The sequence below is a fragment of the Pongo abelii genome, chromosome 11, assembly GCF_028885655.2.
Source record: "Pongo abelii isolate AG06213 chromosome 11, NHGRI_mPonAbe1-v2.0_pri, whole genome shotgun sequence".
NCBI lineage: Eukaryota > Metazoa > Chordata > Mammalia > Primates > Hominidae > Pongo > Pongo abelii.
Window position 1 is genome coordinate 100,635,588 of NC_071996.2, and position 21,091 is coordinate 100,656,678.

Below are 21,091 nucleotides of genomic sequence, written 5' to 3' on the forward strand. Positions count from 1 at the left end.
TTTATTTATTTATTTTGAGACAGGGTCTCACTCTTTCACTCAGGCTGGGGTGTGGTGGCGTGATCTCGGCTAACTGCAACCTCTACCTCCCCAGGCTCAAGCAATTCTCCTGCCTCCGCCTTCCAAGTAGCTGAGATTACAGGCACACACCACCACACCCAGCTAATTTTTGTATTTTTAGTGGAGATGGGGTTTCACCATGTTAGCCAGGCTGGTCTCAAACTCCTGACCTCAAATGATCCACCCGCCTTAGCCTCCCAAAGTGTTGGGATTACAGGCATGATCCACCGCGCCTGGCCTAAAACTACAGATTTTCAATGTCAGTAAAACAACCTTATAGTGGAAGATGTCATCCAGGACTTTCATTGCTAGAGAGGGGAAGTCAATGCCTGGCTTCAAAGCTTCATAGGACAGGCTGACTCTCTTATTAGGGACTAATGCAGCTGGTGACTTTAAGTTGAAGCCAATGCTCATTTACTATTCTAAAAATCCTAGGACCCTTAAGAATTATGCTAAATCTACTCTGCCTGTGATCTAGACATGGAAAACAAAGGCTGGATGACAGCACATCTGTTTATAGCATGGTTTACTGAATATTTTAAGCCCACTATTCAGACCTACTGCTCAGAAAAAAAGATGCCTTTCAAAATATTATGCTTATTGACAATGTACTTGGTCACCTAAGAGCTCTGATGAAGATATACGAGAAGATTAATGTTTTCATGCCTGCTAATACAACATCCATTCTGTAGCCCATGGATCAAGGAGCCATTTTGACTTTCAAGTCATATATTTAAGAAATACATTTTGTAAGGCTATAGCTGCCATAGATAGTGATTCCTCTGATGGATCTGGGCAAAATAAATTAAAACCTTCTGGAAAGGATTCACTATTCTAGATGCCATTAAGAACATTTATGATTCATGGGAGGAGACCAAAATATCAACATGAACAGGAGTTTGAAAGAGGTTGACTCCAATTTTCATGGATGACTTTGAGGGACTCAAGACTCCAGTGGAGAAAGTAATGGCAGATGTGGTGAAAATAGTGAGAGAGCCAGAATTAGAAATGGAGCCTAAAGATGAGACTAAATTGCTGCAATCTCGTAGTAAAACCTGAATGGATGAGTTGCTTCTTATGGATGAGCAAAGAAAGTGGTTTCTTTCTTTTTTTGTTGTTGTTTTTTTGAGATGGAGTCTCACTCTGTTTCCCAGGCTGGAGTGCAGTGGCAGGATCTCAGCTCACTGCAACCTCCACTTCCCAGGTTCAAGTGATTCTTTTGCTTCAGCCTCTTGAGTAGCTGAGACCGCAGGCATGCACCACCATGCCAGGCTAATTTTTGCATTTTTATTTATTATTTATTTATTTATTTTTGAGACAGAGTTTTGCTTTTGTTGCTCAGGCTGGAATGCAATGGCATGATCTTGGCTCACTGCAACCTCTGCCTCCCGGGTTCAAGCAATTCTCCTGCCTCAGCCTCCTGAGTAGCTGAAATTACAGGCGTGTCACTACGTCTGGCTAATTTTGTATTTTTAGTAGAGACATGGTTTCACCATGTTGGTCAGGCTGGTCTCGAACTACTGACCTCAAGTGATCCACCTCCCTTGGTCTCCCAAAGTGCTGGGATTACAGGTCTGAGCCACCATGGCTGGCAAATTTTTGTGTTTTTAGTAGAGATAGGGTTTCACCATGTTGGCCAGGGTGGTCTCGAACTCCTGACCTCAAGTGATCCTCCTGCCTCAGCCTCCCAAAGTGCTGGGATTACAGGTGTGAGCTACAGTGCCCAGTCTAGAAAGTAGTTTCTTAAAATGGAATCTACTCCTGGTGAAGATGCTGTGAACATTGTTGAAATGACAATGAAGGATTTAGAATATTACATAAACTTAGGTGATAAAGCAGTTGGAGGGTTTGAGAGGATTGACTCCCATTTTGAAAGAAGTTCTACTGTGGTTAAAATGCCGTCAAACAGCATCATATGCTAGAGAGAAATCTTTCGTGAAAGAAAGAGCTGGCCGGGCACGGTGACTCACGCCTGTAATCCCAGCACTTTGGGAGGCCGAGGTGGGCAGATCACAAGGTCAGGAGATCGAGACTATCCTGGCTAACACGGTGAAACCCGTCTCTACTAAAAATACAAAAAATTAGCCGGACGTGGTGGTGTGCGCCTGTAGTCCCAGCTACTCGGGAGACTGAGGCAGGAGAATGGCGTGAACCCGGGAGGTGGAGCTTGCAATGAGCCAAGATCTCGCCACCATACTCCAGCCTGGGCGACAGAGCGAGACTCTGTCTCAAAAAAAAAAAAAAAAGAAAAAAAGAAAAAAAAGAAAGAGCCAATTGATGCAGCAAATTTCATTGTATTATTTTAAGAAATTGCCACAGCTGGCCAGGCGCAGTAGCTCATGCTGTAATCCCAGCACTTTGGGAGGCTGAGGCAGGTGGATCACTTGAGCTCAGGAGTTCAAGACCAGCCTGGGCAACATAATGAGACCCTGTCTCTAAAAAAATAGCCAGTGTGGTGGTGCACACCTTGGTCCCAGCTACCCAAGAGGCCAAGATGGGAAGATTGCTTGAACTTGGGAGGCGGAGGTTGCAGTGAGCTGAGATCACATCACTGTTCTCCAGCCTGGGCGACAGGGCAAGACTCTATCCCCAAAGAGAAAAAAATTAAATTAGAAATTGCTACAGCCACCCCCCAACCTTCAGCAACCACCACCCTGATCAGTCAGCCGCCATCAACACAGAGGCAAGACCCTCTACCATCAGGCTGGTCTCAAACTCCAGGCCCCCAGGGATTCTCCCACCTTGGCCTCCCAAAGTACTGGGACTACAGGCATGAGCCACTGTGCTGGCCCATTCTTTTCAAATATATTCATCTTACGTAAAAGCTACTCAATCTTAAAGTAATATTGACACTCCAGGAAGAGTTATATTCTGCACACTTGTGAACTTGTGTACTCCTTGGCACAAGGCTGCATATCCTGAGGGTACTCGAACCCTGGTTTGAAAAGCACACTTTTGAAGGGCTCCCAGGGAATGGTTTACTTTTCTGGACATGTCTTGTCTTTTAGCTGGATACGATATTGACATTCCTGTAAAGGTGCAGAGAGGTAATACTCCATTTTAGTATTTTTGGTTCCCCTGTCATTTTTGGTATTCAACTGCCCAGAGGTGGGCCCAGGAGCATCTTTGAAGTAGAGGGAAGGCACATATGGTAACTCTAAAAAGAATCTTAGCCTATCCACTTCTTTCCATCTCCACCATCATCTCTCTAGGGACCACTGCAACAGCCTCTTAACAGCCTCCCCACCACACTTCCACTCTTGCCCTCTGTGATCCATTTCTCATAATGAGGGCAAAAAAATTCCTCTCCTCTCCTTTCCTCTCCTCTCCTCTCCTCCCCTCCCCTCCCCTCTCCTCCCCTCCCCTCCCCTACTCTCCCCTCCCTTCTCTTTTCTCTCCTCTCTTTTCCTTTCCTTTCTTCTTTTTTTGAGATGGAGTCTCACTCTATTGCCCAGGCTGGAGTGCAGTGCAGTGGTGTGATCTCGGCTCACTGCAACCTCCACCTCCCAAGTTCAAGAGATTCTCCTGCCTCAGCTTCCTGAGTAGCTGGAACTACAGGCGCCCACCATGCCTGGCTAATTTTTGCATTTCTAATAGAGACAGCATTTTGCCATGTTGGCCAGGCTGGTCTTGAACTCCTGACCTCAAGTGATCCACCTGCCTTGGCCTCCCAAAATGCTGGGATTACAAGCGTGAGCCACCGCACCTGGCTAGAAATTCTTTAAAAATTGCAAATGAGATCATGACTCCCTCTTTAAATCTAATGAATGAATTGGAATAAATATCTTGGTAAAAGCACACACTCCGTCTAGGTGGCTCCACCACTTCCTAGTTGTGTGAATACAGGCACTTTATGTAAAATCTCTGTGCTTCAGTTCCTTCATATGTAAAAGGAGAAGAAGCATGGCCTGGCACGATGGCTCACGCCTGGAATCCCAGCACTTTGGGAGGCCAAAGCTGGAGGATCACTTGAAGCCAGGAGTTTGAGACCAACCTGGGCAGCAAAGTCAGACCATCTCTACAAAAAATTTAAAAAATTAGCTGGGTGTGGTGGCGTGCATAGAGTCCTGGTTACTCGGGAGGCTGAGGTGGGAGGATTGCCTCGGCCCAGGAATTCAAGGCTACAGTGAACTATGATTGTGCCCTTGCACTCCAGCCTGGGTGACAGTGAGACCCCATCTACAAATAAATAAATAAATAAATAAATAACGTAAAAAAAAAAAAAAGGGAATAATCTTTTTTTTTTTTTTTTTTTTGAGACGGAGTCTTGCACTGTCGCCTGGGCTGGAGTGCAGTGGTGTGATCTTGGCTCACTGCAACCTCTGCCTCCTGGTTCAAGTGATTCTCTTGCCTCAGCCTCCTGAGTAGCTGGGACTATAGGCGCCCGCCACCACATCCAGCAAATTTTTTGTATTTTTAGTAGAGACGGGGTTTCACTACGTTGGCCAGGCTGGTCTCAAACTCCTGACCTCATGATCTGCCCACCCCAGCCTCCCAAAGTGCTGGGATTACAGGCGTGAGCCACCATGCCCAGCCATAATCATCTTTACCTCACAGGTTGCTGTGGGGACTAAATGAGTTAATGAATGCAAAATGCTTAGCACAACGCTGGTGTATAGCAAGTACAAAATAGATGTTAGCTGCTGTCGTTGCATTCTTCCTGTTTAGGACCCTGTAGGGACTGGCTGCTGCCTACCTCTTCCACTGTGTCCAGAGCCATACTGTTGCTTGCCTTGCTCCGGAAACACAGACCTTTTCCCAGTTCCTCTTTCCTGCCCTAAGGTCTTTGTACCTTTAGATGTGTTTCTCCAGCCTAGAATGGCCTACCTCTGGTTCTCACAGGTCTGCTCCTCTCTAGCTGCCCAGTCTCAGTGTGATTGCTGCCTTCTCAGAGGGGACCTCCCGACCACCTCTTTAAGCGGGTTCTTCCCTGGTGCTCTCACCATAATATACTCTATGGTCATGTCACACAATTTTCTTAGTTTTGAAATTAGATATATATGCTTTGACACTTTCACTGCCTGACTGCCTGATGCCACACGGCTAGCGCCTTGTGAGTAGGGAAAAATATTATAAACCCAGTGCTTGGCATGGGTCCTGGCATATATGAAATGAGTTTCAATGTTATAACTCCATCCTAACTCTTCACTGTGCTACCTCTCCTCCACTAGTGCCACACAAACATTTTTATAGGAGTGGAAAGATTGAAATGAATAACAAGTGAAATCTGAAAAGAATTCTTAAAAAATCAAAATGTAACCTTAAGATGTGGTATCCTAAGGTGGGGAAAGACTATGCTCTGGCGGTGGTGGGGCATTTGGAGGCTGGTGAAGTATAGGAACCTCGAGGGTAATTGTGTGTGTGTGTGTCCCAGGGTGTGTTTCACAGCAGAAAAGGCTGTTAGAGTGAGCATGGAGGGACACTGAGAAGGAATTTCACAGATCTTACAACTTTTACACTCTGACTGCTGAAGTAGAAAACTTTTTAAACATCTGTCCCCCGTCCCCGCCGTGTTTCTGGAGGGAGGTATTTTATTCAATGTGATTTGTGGGGTAATATATTTAAATTTCTGAGCGCTGTCTGGTTTTGTTCTTCCATTCCTCATGGTGGGCTAACTTCTGACAATATTTTGGAAGAGGATAGAAGCAAGACCAAACAAAATATGCATTGTCTGCCCCCACCACCCTCCCCATGTGCTTTAGATGTCAGGCATCAAACATACCAAAACAAAGCGACCAATTCAGCCCTGCTTCCTCTGATTGCTTCTCACAGTGACACAGATATTGGTCACAATTTCCCCTTGGCAACTTCCCTGTGTACTCCCAGGAAAGTCCCAAATGACATGCTCAGTTGCCAGACCCCACAGACCGACGTGGCTCATGAGGGGCTTGCCATAGCCTGCAATGTCAAATGTCTAATGAGACATTCCAGAGCTGCTGAGAGGGGAAGATTCTGCACCCCCCTCTCCGTGACCCCCTCCACCCCATGAGCTGCTGAGAGAGGGAGTCTCCCTGGGGCTCTGTAAATAGCTTCTGAAGCTTTAAGAACAAAAGCCACACAGAGCCTGGCTGGCAACTGCTGTGGCTAATTTTATTTTCATCAGGCAAGACCCAAGGCAGGGATGCCTGAGAGAGATTGCGAAAAGCATATGTTTTGTTTTTCTGTTCAGCAGTTAGTCACACACCAAAATTTGAAATGGCTTCAACTAAACTTTTTGGAGAGAAGAGAAACACGAGAGAAAGAGAAACAGAGAGAGAGAGAGAGAGAGAGAGAGAGAGAGAGAGACATTATGAAGCATAAACCAACCTCTAAATAGATGTTCCACACTAAAAGTACTGTAATTGCACATAACAAGTGGCAGGAAAGAAAACTAACACCAGAAAATGAACTCTGACTATAAGCTAGGCATTCTGGGAGTCACTTTACATTTATTATATCTTGTTACAGCGTCACAACAATAAAAAGTAGGAGTATTTCTATTCCTCTTTAAGAAACTGAGACTCACTGAGCTCAACTAACTTCCCAAGATGACACAGCTAATAAGTAGAAGACATAAGATTTAAACCTTGGTCTGTCTGATTCTAAAGCCCATGTTCTTTCTATGAAACTTTGCTATTGCTATAAAAGACCAAGTGGATGGGACTGTAAACTAGTTCAACCATTGTGGAAGACAGTGTGGCAATTCCTCGAGAATCTAGAACTAGAAATACCATTTGACCCAGCCATCCCATCACTGGGTATATACCCAAAGGATTATAAATCATGCTGCTATAAAGACACATGCATACGTATGTTTATTGTGGCACTATTCATAATAGCAAAGACTTGGAACCAACCCAAATGTCCATCAATGATAGACTGGATTAAGAAAATGTGGCACATATACACCATGGAATATTATGCAGCCATGAAAAAGGATGAGTTCATGTCCTTTGAAGGGACATGGATGAAGCTGGAAACCATCATTCTGAGCAAACTATCTCAAGGACAGAAAACTAAACACCACATGTTCTCACTCATAGGTGGGAATTGAACAATGAGAACACTTGGACACAGGGTGGGAAACATCACACACTGGGGCCTGTCGTGGGGCGGGGGGAGGGGGGAGGGATAGCATTAGGAGAAATACCTAATGTAAATGATGATTTGATGGGTGCAGCACACCAGCATGGCACATGCATACATATATAACAAACCTGCACGTTGTGCACATGTACCCTAGAACTTACAGTATAATAATAAAAAAATAAATAAAAGACCAAGTGGAAGAGGCTTCCAATAACCAAAAAACATGAAGAAATATTTTTAATTTATATATATACACACACACACACACTCACACATATATATTTTTATTTTATTTTTTTGAGACAGGGTCTTACTCTGTCACCCAGGCTAGAATGTTGTGGTGCAATCATGGCTCACTGCAGCCTTGACCTCCCTGGGCTCAGGTGATCCTCCCACATCAGCCTCCTGGGTAGCTGGGAATACAGGTGGCTGCCACCATGCCTGACTAACTTTTTGCATTTTTTGTAGAGATGAGGTTTCGCCATATTGCCCAGGCTAGTCTCGAACTCCTGGACTCAAGTGATCTGCCTGCCTTGGCCTCCCAAAGTGCTGGGATTACAGGTATGAGCCACAGTGCCTGGCCTACTGAAAAATACTAAGAAATGTTTATTAAGCACCTGCTATGTGCCAAGCACTACGCAAGGTTTTGTATTTCTGGGTGCTCCAATGATTGGGTCCTTAATACTGCTAGTTAAAAGGGCCTATTGGAACATGACTCCTGATAATTTAAAATATCATCCAAAGTCTTTAGTTGGATCAGTTAAGGTAATACTAGGCTGATTTAACAATAGTAAAGTACAGGGAGATCTTATTTGCTTTTCATTCTTTTCTCTAACCTCATAGAGTTAAGAGTTCCTAATTATCCTGGATTTTATAAACTTCACCTTTCCTAATGCATTTTTCTAGTCTCATTACTACCTTTTCTTTTTCTTTTTTTAACACTCATCTCTTAAAAAAATTCCTAGAATGTAATTTTTGATAATATTTTATAGTTTGTCTTTATTTTCGTGATAGACACAAATAATTACATACTCCATTGTAACTAAATGAGGAAGGCTAGAGAGGGATGAAAGACAAGGTGAAGACAAAAGTAAGAACAGAGCCAACGTCACTTTCTAAACCAAAGATGACTTTTCTATACAAATTATAGAAAGAATCAGGTATAGACTGACTATATACATGGTAGATAGTGTTCAAAATTGGGATAATGTAATAAATATGAATAGTAATCATGAAATGCCATCATAAACCTCCCGTTTGGACTATTATAGTATCTCTTATTTGGAAAATTCTCCTAGTCAATCACGCAGTGGTTTCCCAGTTACAACCCAACAGTGAACATTTTAGGTTATAATTCTGCCCACACTCCTTAAGTGTCCATTGCGCTGAATGAGCTTTAAGATTTTAAATTAAAGCTATGTATCTGTGTAACAGCTGGAATTTATTTCCTTAGGAATGGTTTCTGTACCTTCAGCCATGGAATGTGAGAGGTAAAAACATTTTCACAGATTTTGATACAAGTTCAAATTCTTCAGATATAAAATATCATTAACATAAAACTTACCTTTAGATGTTTCCCAGAATACAAAAGAATCAATTAAAGACAAGCCTTGTTTATAATAAAAGGTAGTTAACTCCAGCCAATCAGCATCAAGTGTACTAATGACTGATCCTTTTCTTGTTACTTTCATTGACAGGATGCCTTCCTGATAGGTCCAGGAGGTTGAATCATCATCAAAAGCATTGAAGACTGTATACAATTTGTTGTCTGAGGCTAGGCATTCAGAAGGAGAAAAAAGGGGAAAATTATAATTTTGTTAATCAAAGATTCTTAATTTTTTCACTAATCATGAGATATTCTAAGCATACAAACAAGCACTCAGCTTAATCAAATGTCAATAATATGCTATATTTGTTTCAGACTATTGTTTCAAAGAAATGAGAAATGGATACAGTTGAGGCTGCTATGTGGTATCCTCTAATTCTATTCTCCAGAAATAAGTACTAAAATGAAGCTGGTGTTTATCATTCTCATGCAAGCTTTTAATCTTTTAATACATACTTATATAACCATAAATGATATGTAACATTTTACAGTTTGAAAAATTTTTAAAAAATGGTATCCTACTGTAGATATGAATTGACTTTTTGTTCAACATGTCTTTAAAATGTAAATAGCCACATAGATCTTATTCATTTATTTTAACTGCTACATAGTATGCCAATGTTCTAGTCTCCTTTTGGTGGACATATGCAATATTTCCAATTTTTCTGTTATTACAAACTTTGTATCTCCTTGGACACGTGTGAGAGTGACCCTAGAACAGACATGGAAATGCTGGATAATATCTTCTGCTTTGCTAGGAATTGGCAAATTCTTAATGTGGGGTCTGTGGATCCACACCTATGTTTGTGTTTTAGGAAGTTTAACATCACCTGTGTGACAGACAAAAGTATCTGGATTCCATGGATTTCACCAGATACTCAAAGAGGTCTTTTGTGAATTCTTGCTACCCCCATTCTCCCTCTTCTAATTAAAAACCACTGCTACAGAAAAGTTATTGAGAAGTATATACTTTAAAAATACTGAGAGAGAGGAATCTAAAGATTGACATTACATTAAGTACTATATTGGATATAGAACTTAAAGGAATAGAAATAGACATCTGTCTATTTCTCAAAGTAAGGGTGGGAACTCACATGGAGTTTAAAGGCAGGAATGGGTGGAAGATAGTGAATAGCTCTCTGACCATAATTCCGATACCTCTTGTTCGCTTTTACATTCTGATATGGTTTGGCTGTGTCCCCCCCCAAATCTCATCTTGAACTGTAGTTCCCATAATCCCCACATGTTGTGGGAGGGATCAGATATTGATAGTTGAATCATGGGAGTGGTTTCCCCCATCCTGTTCTAATAACAGTGAGTTAGTTCTCACGGGATCTGATGGTTTTATAAGGGGCCTCTTCCTTTGCTGGGCTTTCATTCTTCTCTCTCTGCCACCACGTGAAGAAGGACATGTTTGCTTTCCCTTCTGCCGTGACTGTCAGTTTCCCAAGGCCTCTCCAGCCATGCTGGACTGTGAGTCAATTAAACCTCTTTCCTTTATAAATTACCCAGTCTCAGGTATTTCTTTATTTGCAGCATGAGAACAGACTAATACACATTCCTATAATTTTTACATTTGCAGAAAAATCAGGGACATTGTTAGCTAGGGAACGGGTGAGAAAAGAGGAGGGTGGTGGTGACGGTGGAGATGGGTGCGATCTAAGTTGGTAAATGCTCCCAGTTATTTCTTCAGGAGGTGGAGCTTATGTGGCTAAATGAATCTATGCCATGTATAGGATGCTGAGCACATCAAAACATAACCCAGAAAGCCTGACACCAAGGTGTGCTCCTCCAGTGCCAACACTGATGGAAGGATCAGTTAATAACAGTTAACATAGAGTTTATTCTGTACCAGTCAGTGGGTCAAACACTTTGTAGACATTTCTTATTTACTTCCCACAACAACCCAATGAGAGAGTTCTTACTATTACCCCTTTTTATAAAGAAATTGAGGTATCTGATTCCAGAGCCCATGTTGTTAATGCTAAGGTATACGTAGCCTTTGCTTTTCTCTGGTAGTGCTTTTTTAAAGCATGCCCACAAAGGTATCAGAAAACTTTGAATGGTCCCAAATGCATGAATAAAATACTCTCAGTTTCTTGGGAAGACTTGCTAGCTGGCACAGAAGAATACAACTGTTGTTCAAAGTTATTTTAGGATGCAGGGACTATTGTTATATTAATTGTTTCATCATGATGTGCCAGTTTCACATTCTAGTTGATGATCAAAGAAAGCCAATTAATTTCAAAGGTGAAAACCATCCATGAAATGGGAAAGGCCAAAACAAAAATTCTCACATGCTGTTTATTAGTACAAGCATAAATCAGAACAGCTTTTTAGACTTAATAGACTCACTTATTTGGTACACATGTACAGCCTCCAATTTACGAGGGAGTTTTGGATGACTAAATAGAAACCAATCTTCAACACAAAGTTTCATTATGTGGATGGCATTGTATGTCCTGGCAGAGACAACTGTCTAAAAAACTGCCCTGCCTTATTGCTAGCTGTAACAACTTTTAAAAATCATGACAAGTTTGTATTAATTCATTTAGTCATTATAATCTTTAGCAATTTACTTTGCCTCATATTTCTAAAAAAAAAACCTCAAAAACTTATTTTGCTTAATCTAAGCTGTAGTATATTCTCTTTCTACTAATCTTGTCTATTACCTTCTCCCTTTCTTGATTTAGAGGAACTAGGGCTGCCATTTTGTTCCATTGGATACTGTCCACTTTCATGATGAAGTTCTTCCTCAATTCCACTTTCAGATGATTGCCCACTTAATGTCCCTTCATTCCAACTTCTACAGTTTTCATCTGAACTGTGTCTCACATGTAGCATCGATTCTATATCTCCATCATGGTTGGTTCCATTGCAGAATTTATATGGAGAATAAGGCTGTGATATGAATCCAACAAATTTCATTCCTCTTTTAGCAGCGAAATTAATCTGATATTTAAAAAGAAATGGCAGAACAAAATGTAAGCTCGATTTTCATTGATTACTTTATCAATTAACCTTTAGGTTTATTGAGGAAATCCACTAGAAGAGGGAGTAACGTGACCAGTAACAAAAGACTCATTCATAAACTAATGAATCACCTGTAAAATAGCACTGCCCCCAAGACCATGCCACACGATCATCATGACCTTCAAACAGAACCAAATATACTTTAGAAGTTATGAAAACAGGAATTATTTTTTCCTGAAGGGCCACTGTTTGGGAAGAACTAATAATTCTGTAGCATGATTTTTGCAGACCATTTAACAATGGTGTCCCCAGTTGGAGCAAAATTAAAACCTATTCCAAGAAATTCCTAAAAATAACATTACCAAATACATCTTCATTAATAAAGAAGAGCTTTATTAAATTAAAAGCAAAATAAATATAGTTTTGCTTGTTTGATGGTATCAAAGAAAAATGTTAAAAGACTGATTCTTGACAAATGTGTAGGTATAAAGCACAGCCCAATTCATACCACTACTCTTACAAAGCTTTCTGATCGGCTTATGTCTTTATGCTATTGTCTCCTATGTGGGCCAAATACATAGGATTAGATTCAATCCTATCAATTAGAGAATAGGATTCTGAAGCATATGATATAATATCAGTGAAATAATTTTTGAGAACTTAAGAATGCTTGTTTTTAAACTCAGCACTTTTCCCATTGACATATAGGTAAGATTTAGCTTTTGTTTAAATGTAACAGCCAAAAACCTAAGGCCTGTTCCTTTCTGTTTTTACTTCGTTTCTTTGTTCTATTTTCCTCATGTGTTCAACTGGCCGCTCCTTTGAAGGCTGACATAGGGGACTATGTCTTATCCTTCTTTGTATTGCAGTGTTTTGTACTCATAGGTGCTCTATAAGTACTTGTTAAATTAGTTAAACGAAGAAATAGCAATGTCTTTTATATGGCTACTGTTTTAAACATTTAAATTAAATGTTGTAAATGTTACTTGGGAGGAGGAGAAAGAAAAAGAATTATGATGGAGGTTGCAAATGCAAACATTTAGAGTCAGAATGAAATGGAATGAGAAAAGCCAGGAAGAACTGGGGCAGAACAGAGAGCAATGCCCAGTCAACGGGGGCAACTTAATTCACTCAGCTCCAGCTTGTAAGGCAGGAGAATTCTGAGAGCAGGGAGAGAGTGTGGGTGTGTGGAGCTAGGACAAAGGACTAGAGCTGGTGAAATAGTGTTTGTTCCTATGAATTAACATATTGATATTGTAACCATTTAAAACAACCACAAATTTTCCTTTATATCAGTTGTCCTGGGAGAGAAGAAGACGGCAGGATAGAGATATGGCATTCTGCAGGTAGAAATGGGTGAATTTATCGTCAGTGCTTGTTAGTTGATTTGAGTGAAAAGAAGCAGAAAATCTTTTTTCTATTACTAGGAAATTTTATCTGGAAAGGACTGGTAACAAATATAGTATTAATTTTTTTCCATTTTCAAGTTGGAGGATTGATATTTTTAAAATGTTATTTTTAGTTTAAAATTCTGAGAAAAATACTTATAAACCGAATTTTAAAATTAGAGTGAACACTGATATAATGTTAGAACTTGACTTAAAAGTTAGCTGTTCAACAACCAACTCTTTACACAAGGCAGCTGCTCAAAAATAATATTTGGCAATTCATCTATGGCTCTTGTTCATACCCGGAGCAATGCTCAAATATTTCATGTGCTATGTTTCCTGAAGCTTTTCTCTTAATGAAATAACCCCATTACTCTAATTGCTGAAATAACAGTACTTTCCTGTTTAAATAGATCTTTAACTGTGTCTAGGAAGTCAAATGCAAAACAAGGGCTCTGATGGTGATCTGTTAAGACTAAATTAGTAGCTACATTTTTGTTTTCAAAAGAAATTGGCTGGAGTGGATTTATTACCAGAAAAAAAATTTCCCAGAATAGTACTAATAAACAGTATGCATAGTTTGTTTATAAAATTTAGTCTCAAAGACTAAAAACCCTTATTGAATAGTGACTTTGTACCTAAATGGGAAATAATCATTAGCAACTATAACTGGCTATCCCCAAACCACAGGTAATCTTACAAACATGGTATTTAACGCTTGGAAACAACTAGAAAAACAAGCGAACACATTTCAGTTTCTTACCTGAAAGGAAATGCCTTAGATTTTAGCTGTATGTATTTAAATAAAAAGTAAAACCTTATAAATATGTCAATGCAATGGAAAAGAAACACCTTTCACCATAAAATCCCATCAATTTAGAATATTTATGAATGTACAAGTTTTTTGTTTCAATCAATATACATATAGCATTTAACTTTTCATTTAAGTTTCAATTAAGTTATATTGTATAGACTTTTCTCTCTTGACAGTCAATATAGTTGTCATGTTTAATGCCTATAAAATGTTCTATTATATTAATCCATCATTGTCTCTTTCAAAGTCTTCCAGTTATTGAGAATTTGGACCCTTATTCACTGTTGGTTAAATATCTTTGTATAAAAATGATTTTTTCCCCTTTTCAATTATTTTCATAAAATCAGTTCCTAAGGAGGAGATTAAAAAATAAAATGGGATTTATGGCCAGGCATGTTGGCTCACACCTGTAATCCCAGCACTTTGGGAGGCCACGGCAGTAGAATCGATTGAGCCCAGGAGTTTAAGACTAGCCTGGGCAATACAGACTCCTGTCTTTACAAAATAAAAAAATTGGCTGGGCGTGATGTCACATGCCTACAATCCCAGCTACCAGGGTGGCTAAGGCAGGAGAATTGCTTGAGTTCAAGAGTTCAAGACTGCAGTGAGCTATGATTGTGCCACTATACTCCAGCCTATTTTCTTTAACAACAACAACAAAAAAAGACAAAACGGGATTTATGATTCTTCTTACTAAGTAGATATTCAGGAATACTGCATTAATTTGTTACAATGCCAGTTCTATTATGAATGTTAGCTTTTCTTTGTTATTATTATTATTATTATTATTATTACTATTAGAGATAGAGTCTTGCTCTGTCACCCAGGCTGGAGTGTAGTGGCTTGATCACCGCTCACTGCAGGCTCACTTCTGGGATCAGGTGATCCTCCTGTCTTACCCTCCTGAGTACCTGGCACTACAGGCATGTGCCACCATGTCCAGCTGATTTTTCTTTTTCTTTCAGTTTTTGTAGTGTTGGGGGTCTTGCTATGTTGCCTAGGCTGGTCTTGGAACTCCTGGCCTCAAGTGATCCTCCTGCCTTGGCCTCCCAAAATGTTGGGATTACAGGTGTGAGCCACCACACCTGGCCTTAACTTGTCTTAAAGCTTTGCTAATACCGGATTTTAATTAGATTTCCCGGTTTAATACTGGTGAGGTATTAGTTCTCAGTTTTTATTTACATTAAACATTATTAGGTTGAACCTGTTACCAACTGTCTCCTAATTATTGACGTTTCTTTCTTTTATATTTTCTGTCCATAGTCTCTGTCTGTCCACGTAAGACTGCATATTACTTTCATGGATTTGTATTCCTTTCCTGTAATGTATATTTTGAAAATGAAGCTCCCATAGGACATATCTGTTGCAGATTTCTCTTTGATTCTTCTTTTTTAAGATTAGTTTTCCTAGTACAGTTGTTATATTTATATACTCAAACTCCTTAATCTATTCATTGACTATATTTACTCTTCCATTTTCTTTTGTTTTTTTATATTAAAAAATTACCTCTTTATCTCATCTGAAATGTGGAATTTATTCTCTGCAGAACAATTGCCTACTTTCCCAATAGCATTCATTAAATAATGGTTGTTCCTCCATTTTATTTCATCAGGTTTGTCATTAAACTTCTTATATTTGTTTAAATTTAGTTCTGGTTGTCCATTTTGTTTCACCTGGCCTGTATTTCTGTTTTAAACTCTTTACAATTTGGCACAAGTACTTCGATATGTTCTAAATTCTGGTAGAAAAGTTACCTGTCATTTCCTTATTCTTTTGGGGGTAAAAAAGGAAATTGATGAAGATGAAATACCAAATGTTTCTCAATATCCCATGAAAAAGTGCATAAATTTAGTACCTTTTCTATCAGTTCTTTTGCTGCGTCATTTGTTTGTGCCTCAGAAGTTAGGGGACATTCCTCAATCACAAGCCTTGGGCGTCTTTGTCCACTGGGTGCTGCCGAATTCTTTGGGCTGTAATAGAGGGAATATATATGTTTATGATTGGAGGCCAATTGCCGCTTTTCAGCTAATATACTCATGTGAAAATGAGTGAGAGACTCACAAACAGGGTCAAGGTAATCATTTTTTATTATTTCAAGCTTGATGGCTATCTTCTTATATAAAAATACCAGAAAAGCACAATAACTTCTATTAACTCAAATTTCCTTAATTTAAACTGCTATTAATTTAACTTGTAATTTAGAAAGAAAGAAAAGCTTCATGTCTGTAGTTTTAATAAAGTTATAAGAAATAATTTTAGATTGTTGTTATACCTTATCAAACAAAAGCAGAAGTAAAAATTCCATTTAAATGCAAGTAAATATTGCCCTTTTCCCTTTTTCTTCTTTTCTGATCTTTTTTCTTTGCTTATTCTTAGCCTTGCAAGGGTACTGCTAAGCCTGTCTGAAGTAATCCTAAAAGCAGAAAAGATAAGTCACACATGGTTGATAACATTTGTAATTAGGACATAAGCATTACTACTGTGCAAAAATGTCATGTTTGCTTAGTAATGCTTGAACTAGTAAATATCTGATGAGGCTTCATATTCTAGTGAAAGCTGAAGCCTGTACACACCCTGCCAGACATGTTAAAGTAGGCAATTACTCCATGGGAGACAGTGATCCTTAAAATCACACCTGGAATTTTTTAAGGCCCTTTCTTGTGTTTTGAAATTTTCCTATTTTCTTAGTTTTCCTCTGCTTTCATTTTTCCTTCTCTGCTTAGCCCTCTCATAAAGTGATTGTTGTTGATCCATCACCGTAAAGAGAAAATGTAGTTTTTTCCCTGGTTTTTAGGATGGTTTTGATATACGGTCATGCACTGCATAATGTTTCTGTCAACAATGGACTGCATATACAGCGGTGGTCCCACAAGATTATAGAGTAACATATTTTTACTGTACCTTTTCCATCTTTAGGTATGTTTAGCCACACAAATACTTATTATTGTGTTACCATTGCCTACAGTATTCAGTCAGTAACAGACTGTACAGGTTTGGAGTCTCAGAGCAATAAGCTATACCATATAACCTAGGTGCATAGTAGGCTATACCATCTAGGTTTGTGTAAGTACACTCTATGATGTTCACACAATGATGAAACAGCCTAAGGACACACTTCTTAGAATGCATCCCTGTCATTAAGTAACATATTAGGTAAAGTGTTGTGTAAGTGTTGATTTAAGATATTTGTCTGGTTATTTTTATTCTTCATTGGAAAGAACAACAGTATTATTTTACCATGAAAACTATCAAATTTACACTCTAGGCTGGCAAAAATGGTTGCAGTATTGTTTGGAAAAGTAGCTATTAAAATAAAAAACACTACAATGGTTAGCTTTTAAATTAGATTTTGGAAAAAGGTTAACAAGAGGTCTATCTAATTTTGAGAACTTGTCATAGTAGGTCTTTCTGTTGTTAAAAGTTTTAGAATGGACCGGGCGCAGTGGCTCATGCCTGTAATCCCAGTACTTTGGGAGGCTGAGGTGGGTGGATCACCTGAGGTCAGGAGTTCGAGACCAGCCTGGCCAACATGGTGAAACCTCCATCTCTACTAAAAATACAAAAAATTAGCTGGTTGTGGTGGCAGGAGCCTGTAATCCCAGCTACTTGGGAGGCTGAGGCAGGAGAATTGCTTGAACCCGGGAGGCAGAGGTTACAGTGAGCTGAGATGGTGCCATTGCATTCCAGCTTGGGCAACAAGAGCAAAACTCTGTCTTGAAAAAAAAAAAGTTTTGGAATGTAGAGATAGTTTCTGTTGCCACTATTAATAAAACAATGTAGGACAGTCAGAAAGCTTAGTGAAAGTGGACCTGGTAGGTCTGGTCAGCTCTTTAGCCTAGTGATAGTATCTGTAGCTCACTGCTTCTCCTGCATCTGCTGAAGTGGCTACAGGAGCTTCCAGGTGCCTCTGGAATCTATTTTGCTTCCCCTTTGTTCACTGACATCCTCACTTAGGACACATTTGTCTGCAAGAAGCAAAAATCAATCAGGAGTTTTAAGGAAGGAGGTGTAACATTTCCTTGCTTCAATCCAGGTTCCACTGCTGGAAAATGTGCTTTAAACTAAAACCCTTATGTGTCCTTTATTCTCTGTCACTTGATTCAAATTTTTTTTTTCTTTTAGACAAAGAGAACTGTCACCCTCACCTGCCTCTTTCTTGAACAGCATGCTTACCTTAATTTCAAGCGTGATAGCACCACTCTGTATAGGCAACTTGCAGGTAGGTGTTTTCGCTGCCCCACAGGTTGTATAACAGGATGAATAGCCCCGACAATATATCCTTTAAGATAATAGTCTTCCACTTTTGTTACTATATCCAGAATTGAATTTATCTTGATGACTTCTGGGTTTGATGAAGCTGAAATATCAAAAGCAAATAGAAATTTGCGTATTCTTAAGATTGAATTATACATTATTTCTACCTATGTGTGATAATACTAATGAATAGGAAAAGATCTTGGCCAGGTGCAGAGGCACATGCCTGTAATCCCAGCACTTTGGAAGGCTGAGGCAGGAGGACTGTTTGAGCCCAGGAGTTTGAGACCAGCCTGGGCAACATAACAGGAACATAGTAGGACATTGTCTCTACAAAAAAACAAAACAAAACAAATAAAAAAAAACTCCAATGGCTTAATCTCAGATAAAGTTACATTAACATGTATTTATACATTTTTAAAGTCATTTCAGAAAAAAGGAAAAGTGTGACCTTACAAATTAGTAGATACCTAATATCACCAATATGTCTAAAGCAGAAATACAATGTCTTATGAATTTTTTCAATTGTCAGTTTCACTTTTTAAGATTTCATTTGAGTGACTATATTTCCATTAATAGATATTGAAGACATACATAGGAGATACAATAATTTGAAGAGCCAGTCATTTTTATGACTGAAGAAGATGAGATGCATAATTTCTTTTCTTTTCTTTTTTTCTTTTTTGAGAGAGGGTCTCACTCTGTCCCCCAGGCTGGAGTGTAGTGGCACAATCATGGCTCACCGTAGCCTCCACCTCCTGGGCTCGCACAATCCTTCCACGTAGCTGGGACTATAGGTGCATGCCACCACCCCCGGCTAAGTTTTGTATTTTTTGTAGAGGCGAGGTTTTGCCGTGTTGCCCAGGCTGATCTCAAACTCCTGAGCTCAAGCAAGCCTCCTGCCTTGCCTTCCCAAAGTGTTGGGATTATAGGTGTGAGCCACCGCTCCCAGCCGGGATGCATAATTTCCTAAAAATAAAATTCATACCAATCTAATAATTAAAAATGGGAGAAATGGCATTTATTAGGCAGCACTTGTCAAGTGCTTTCTTATTTCTAATTACTCTTTCAAAGCACTGTGTTTTAAGTTTATCTGGGAAGCTAAACGTATAATTTCTCATGGCGCTTATGTAAATGCTTGAGTAAAGGTGAATGAAAAAGTACAGATATCCAGTAGTCTCTTTAATAAATAAAAATTCTAAACATAGTGGAAATTTAAATGCAAAATTGATTTGCAATTAAACCATTCCTTGAAGGATAGCAAATCTGTAGAAACTATAGAATAGCACTATCTGTACAGACCTTAGAATAGTAAAAGGAAAAGAGTGTGTTATTTGAGAAAATGTTCTTAATGATCCAGCAATATTAATTTAAATAACAACTTTATTTGCTACAACAATATTTCTCATGGTATGAAAAACAATCAAGAATACCTAGAAATAGACCTGCATTTTGACTATCTCTTAAGTAACAAGACATATGAAATTAATTCCAGATATGAGCCTAGTTGGCTGTTGACCTCTGTCAGTGTGGTGAGTGGTGTCTGGCAAAGAACTGCTGCTGATTGCCTGAGCACAGGAAGGAGGTTAAGAAGCAGATGAGGAGGAAGGGCCAGAGGAAATCCCCTCCTACCCTTACATTAGTATCCACATGATGAAACAAATCCACCATCAGTGGGTATTCATGCCAACTTCAAAAACTAAAATAAGCGCTCAACAGAAAAGTTATATAAACCAGGAAGTGTTCACTTCCTCCAATTTTCACCCTCTTTTGGATTTAAATTAATAGTTTACTTACAATATATTTTCTTCATCATTATGAATAGGAATGAAAACAAAGAGAATGATCTTGGACTTTGAAGAAACAGCTGGGCTTCCTTGTAAACAGCCCAGCTCTGCTTGTTGGTGTGGCAATTCTGTGATTCATTTGGTTTTGCTCTTTAGTATTTTGACTACCAACTCTGATTTCTAAACAAAGGAACTGAAAAACTATAACAAAATGGAAGCAACTCTTAACACTAAGGAATGAAACATAACCTAAACTTATTTTTAGAACTATATACTAATTCTAAAAAAATTTAAAGAAAATCGTTTACTGCAGGAAGTGGAAATGTCTTAGTGTAATCCAAAAGAATCTTCATAGTCTGGCCTCTGCCTCTTGATTCAGCCTCCATGCGTGTTAGTCTTTCTCTTACGTGTCTTGCTTTGGGATGCTGGAAGGACTTGGTGTTTCTGAACCTGCCACTCTGTTTCATGCCACCAGGACTTCATTTCCTTCCCTGTTCTCCCAGCCTGAGTTAATTATTCCTTCCTCTGGGCTGCATGTCCTTCTACTAGTGCGCTTATCAGATTGTATCGTAGTTATTTGTTTATATGTCTTGGCTGTTAGACTGAGAATTCCTTAAGGGAAAGGAACCTACTGTATTCATGTCTTTCTATGTCTAGCATGTTCCTTAGGTCACTATGTTAAATTGGAAATACTGCTCATAAGGGGAATTAAGAAATGAAGTTATTGCATAAAAAAGGCAAGCAATCAAGATTAGCTAGTGGAAATAAAAAAAGTTAGGTTAGCAATGTCAGGAACAATTGTTCACATTATCTAGGCCTTGGAAAAGAGAGACAAAACAGAGAAAAACAGGCAGTGACATGGAATTTGTAAAAATTCTTTTGATCATGGAAGTGGGGATGGTTAAGAACATACCGAGAATCCAAATAAATAGAGTTAAAGGTCATATTCACTTCAGGAGTCTCTAGCATAAGGCTCCACCACATGTTCCTCATTTTAATGATATTACAATGAGAAAAAGCCATGTTGCAAATGAAGAAAAAATACTGAGAGGTGGAGCTAATGGGATTTAATTAGCTCCATCTTTGAATGAAATCCAGAAAGAAATTTGGGAGAAGATTGTACCACAAATAATGATTTAAT

The 21,091-nt window shown here is 39.1% G+C and overlaps 1 protein-coding gene across 5 annotated transcripts in view; it reads right to left on the minus strand.

Moving 5' to 3' along the window:
* The window catches only part of RFTN2 (raftlin family member 2), a 103,530-nt gene that overhangs the window by 49,688 nt on the left and 32,751 nt on the right, over positions 1–21,091 (minus strand). For 4 of the 5 annotated variants that reach the window (XR_008522599.2, XM_054548772.2, XM_054548773.2 and 1 more), the window contains exons 2-6: positions 18,083–18,266; positions 16,182–16,322; positions 15,765–15,879; positions 11,407–11,686; positions 8,693–8,902 (exon numbers count right to left, since the gene is read on the minus strand). Coding sequence is in view for 4 of the 5 variants with exons in the window: in XM_054548772.2 (XP_054404747.1) it covers positions 8,693–8,902; positions 11,407–11,686; positions 15,765–15,879; positions 16,182–16,322; positions 18,083–18,266 (930 nt within the window). In the remaining variant the exon portion in view is untranslated. 5 annotated transcript variants of the gene reach the window in all.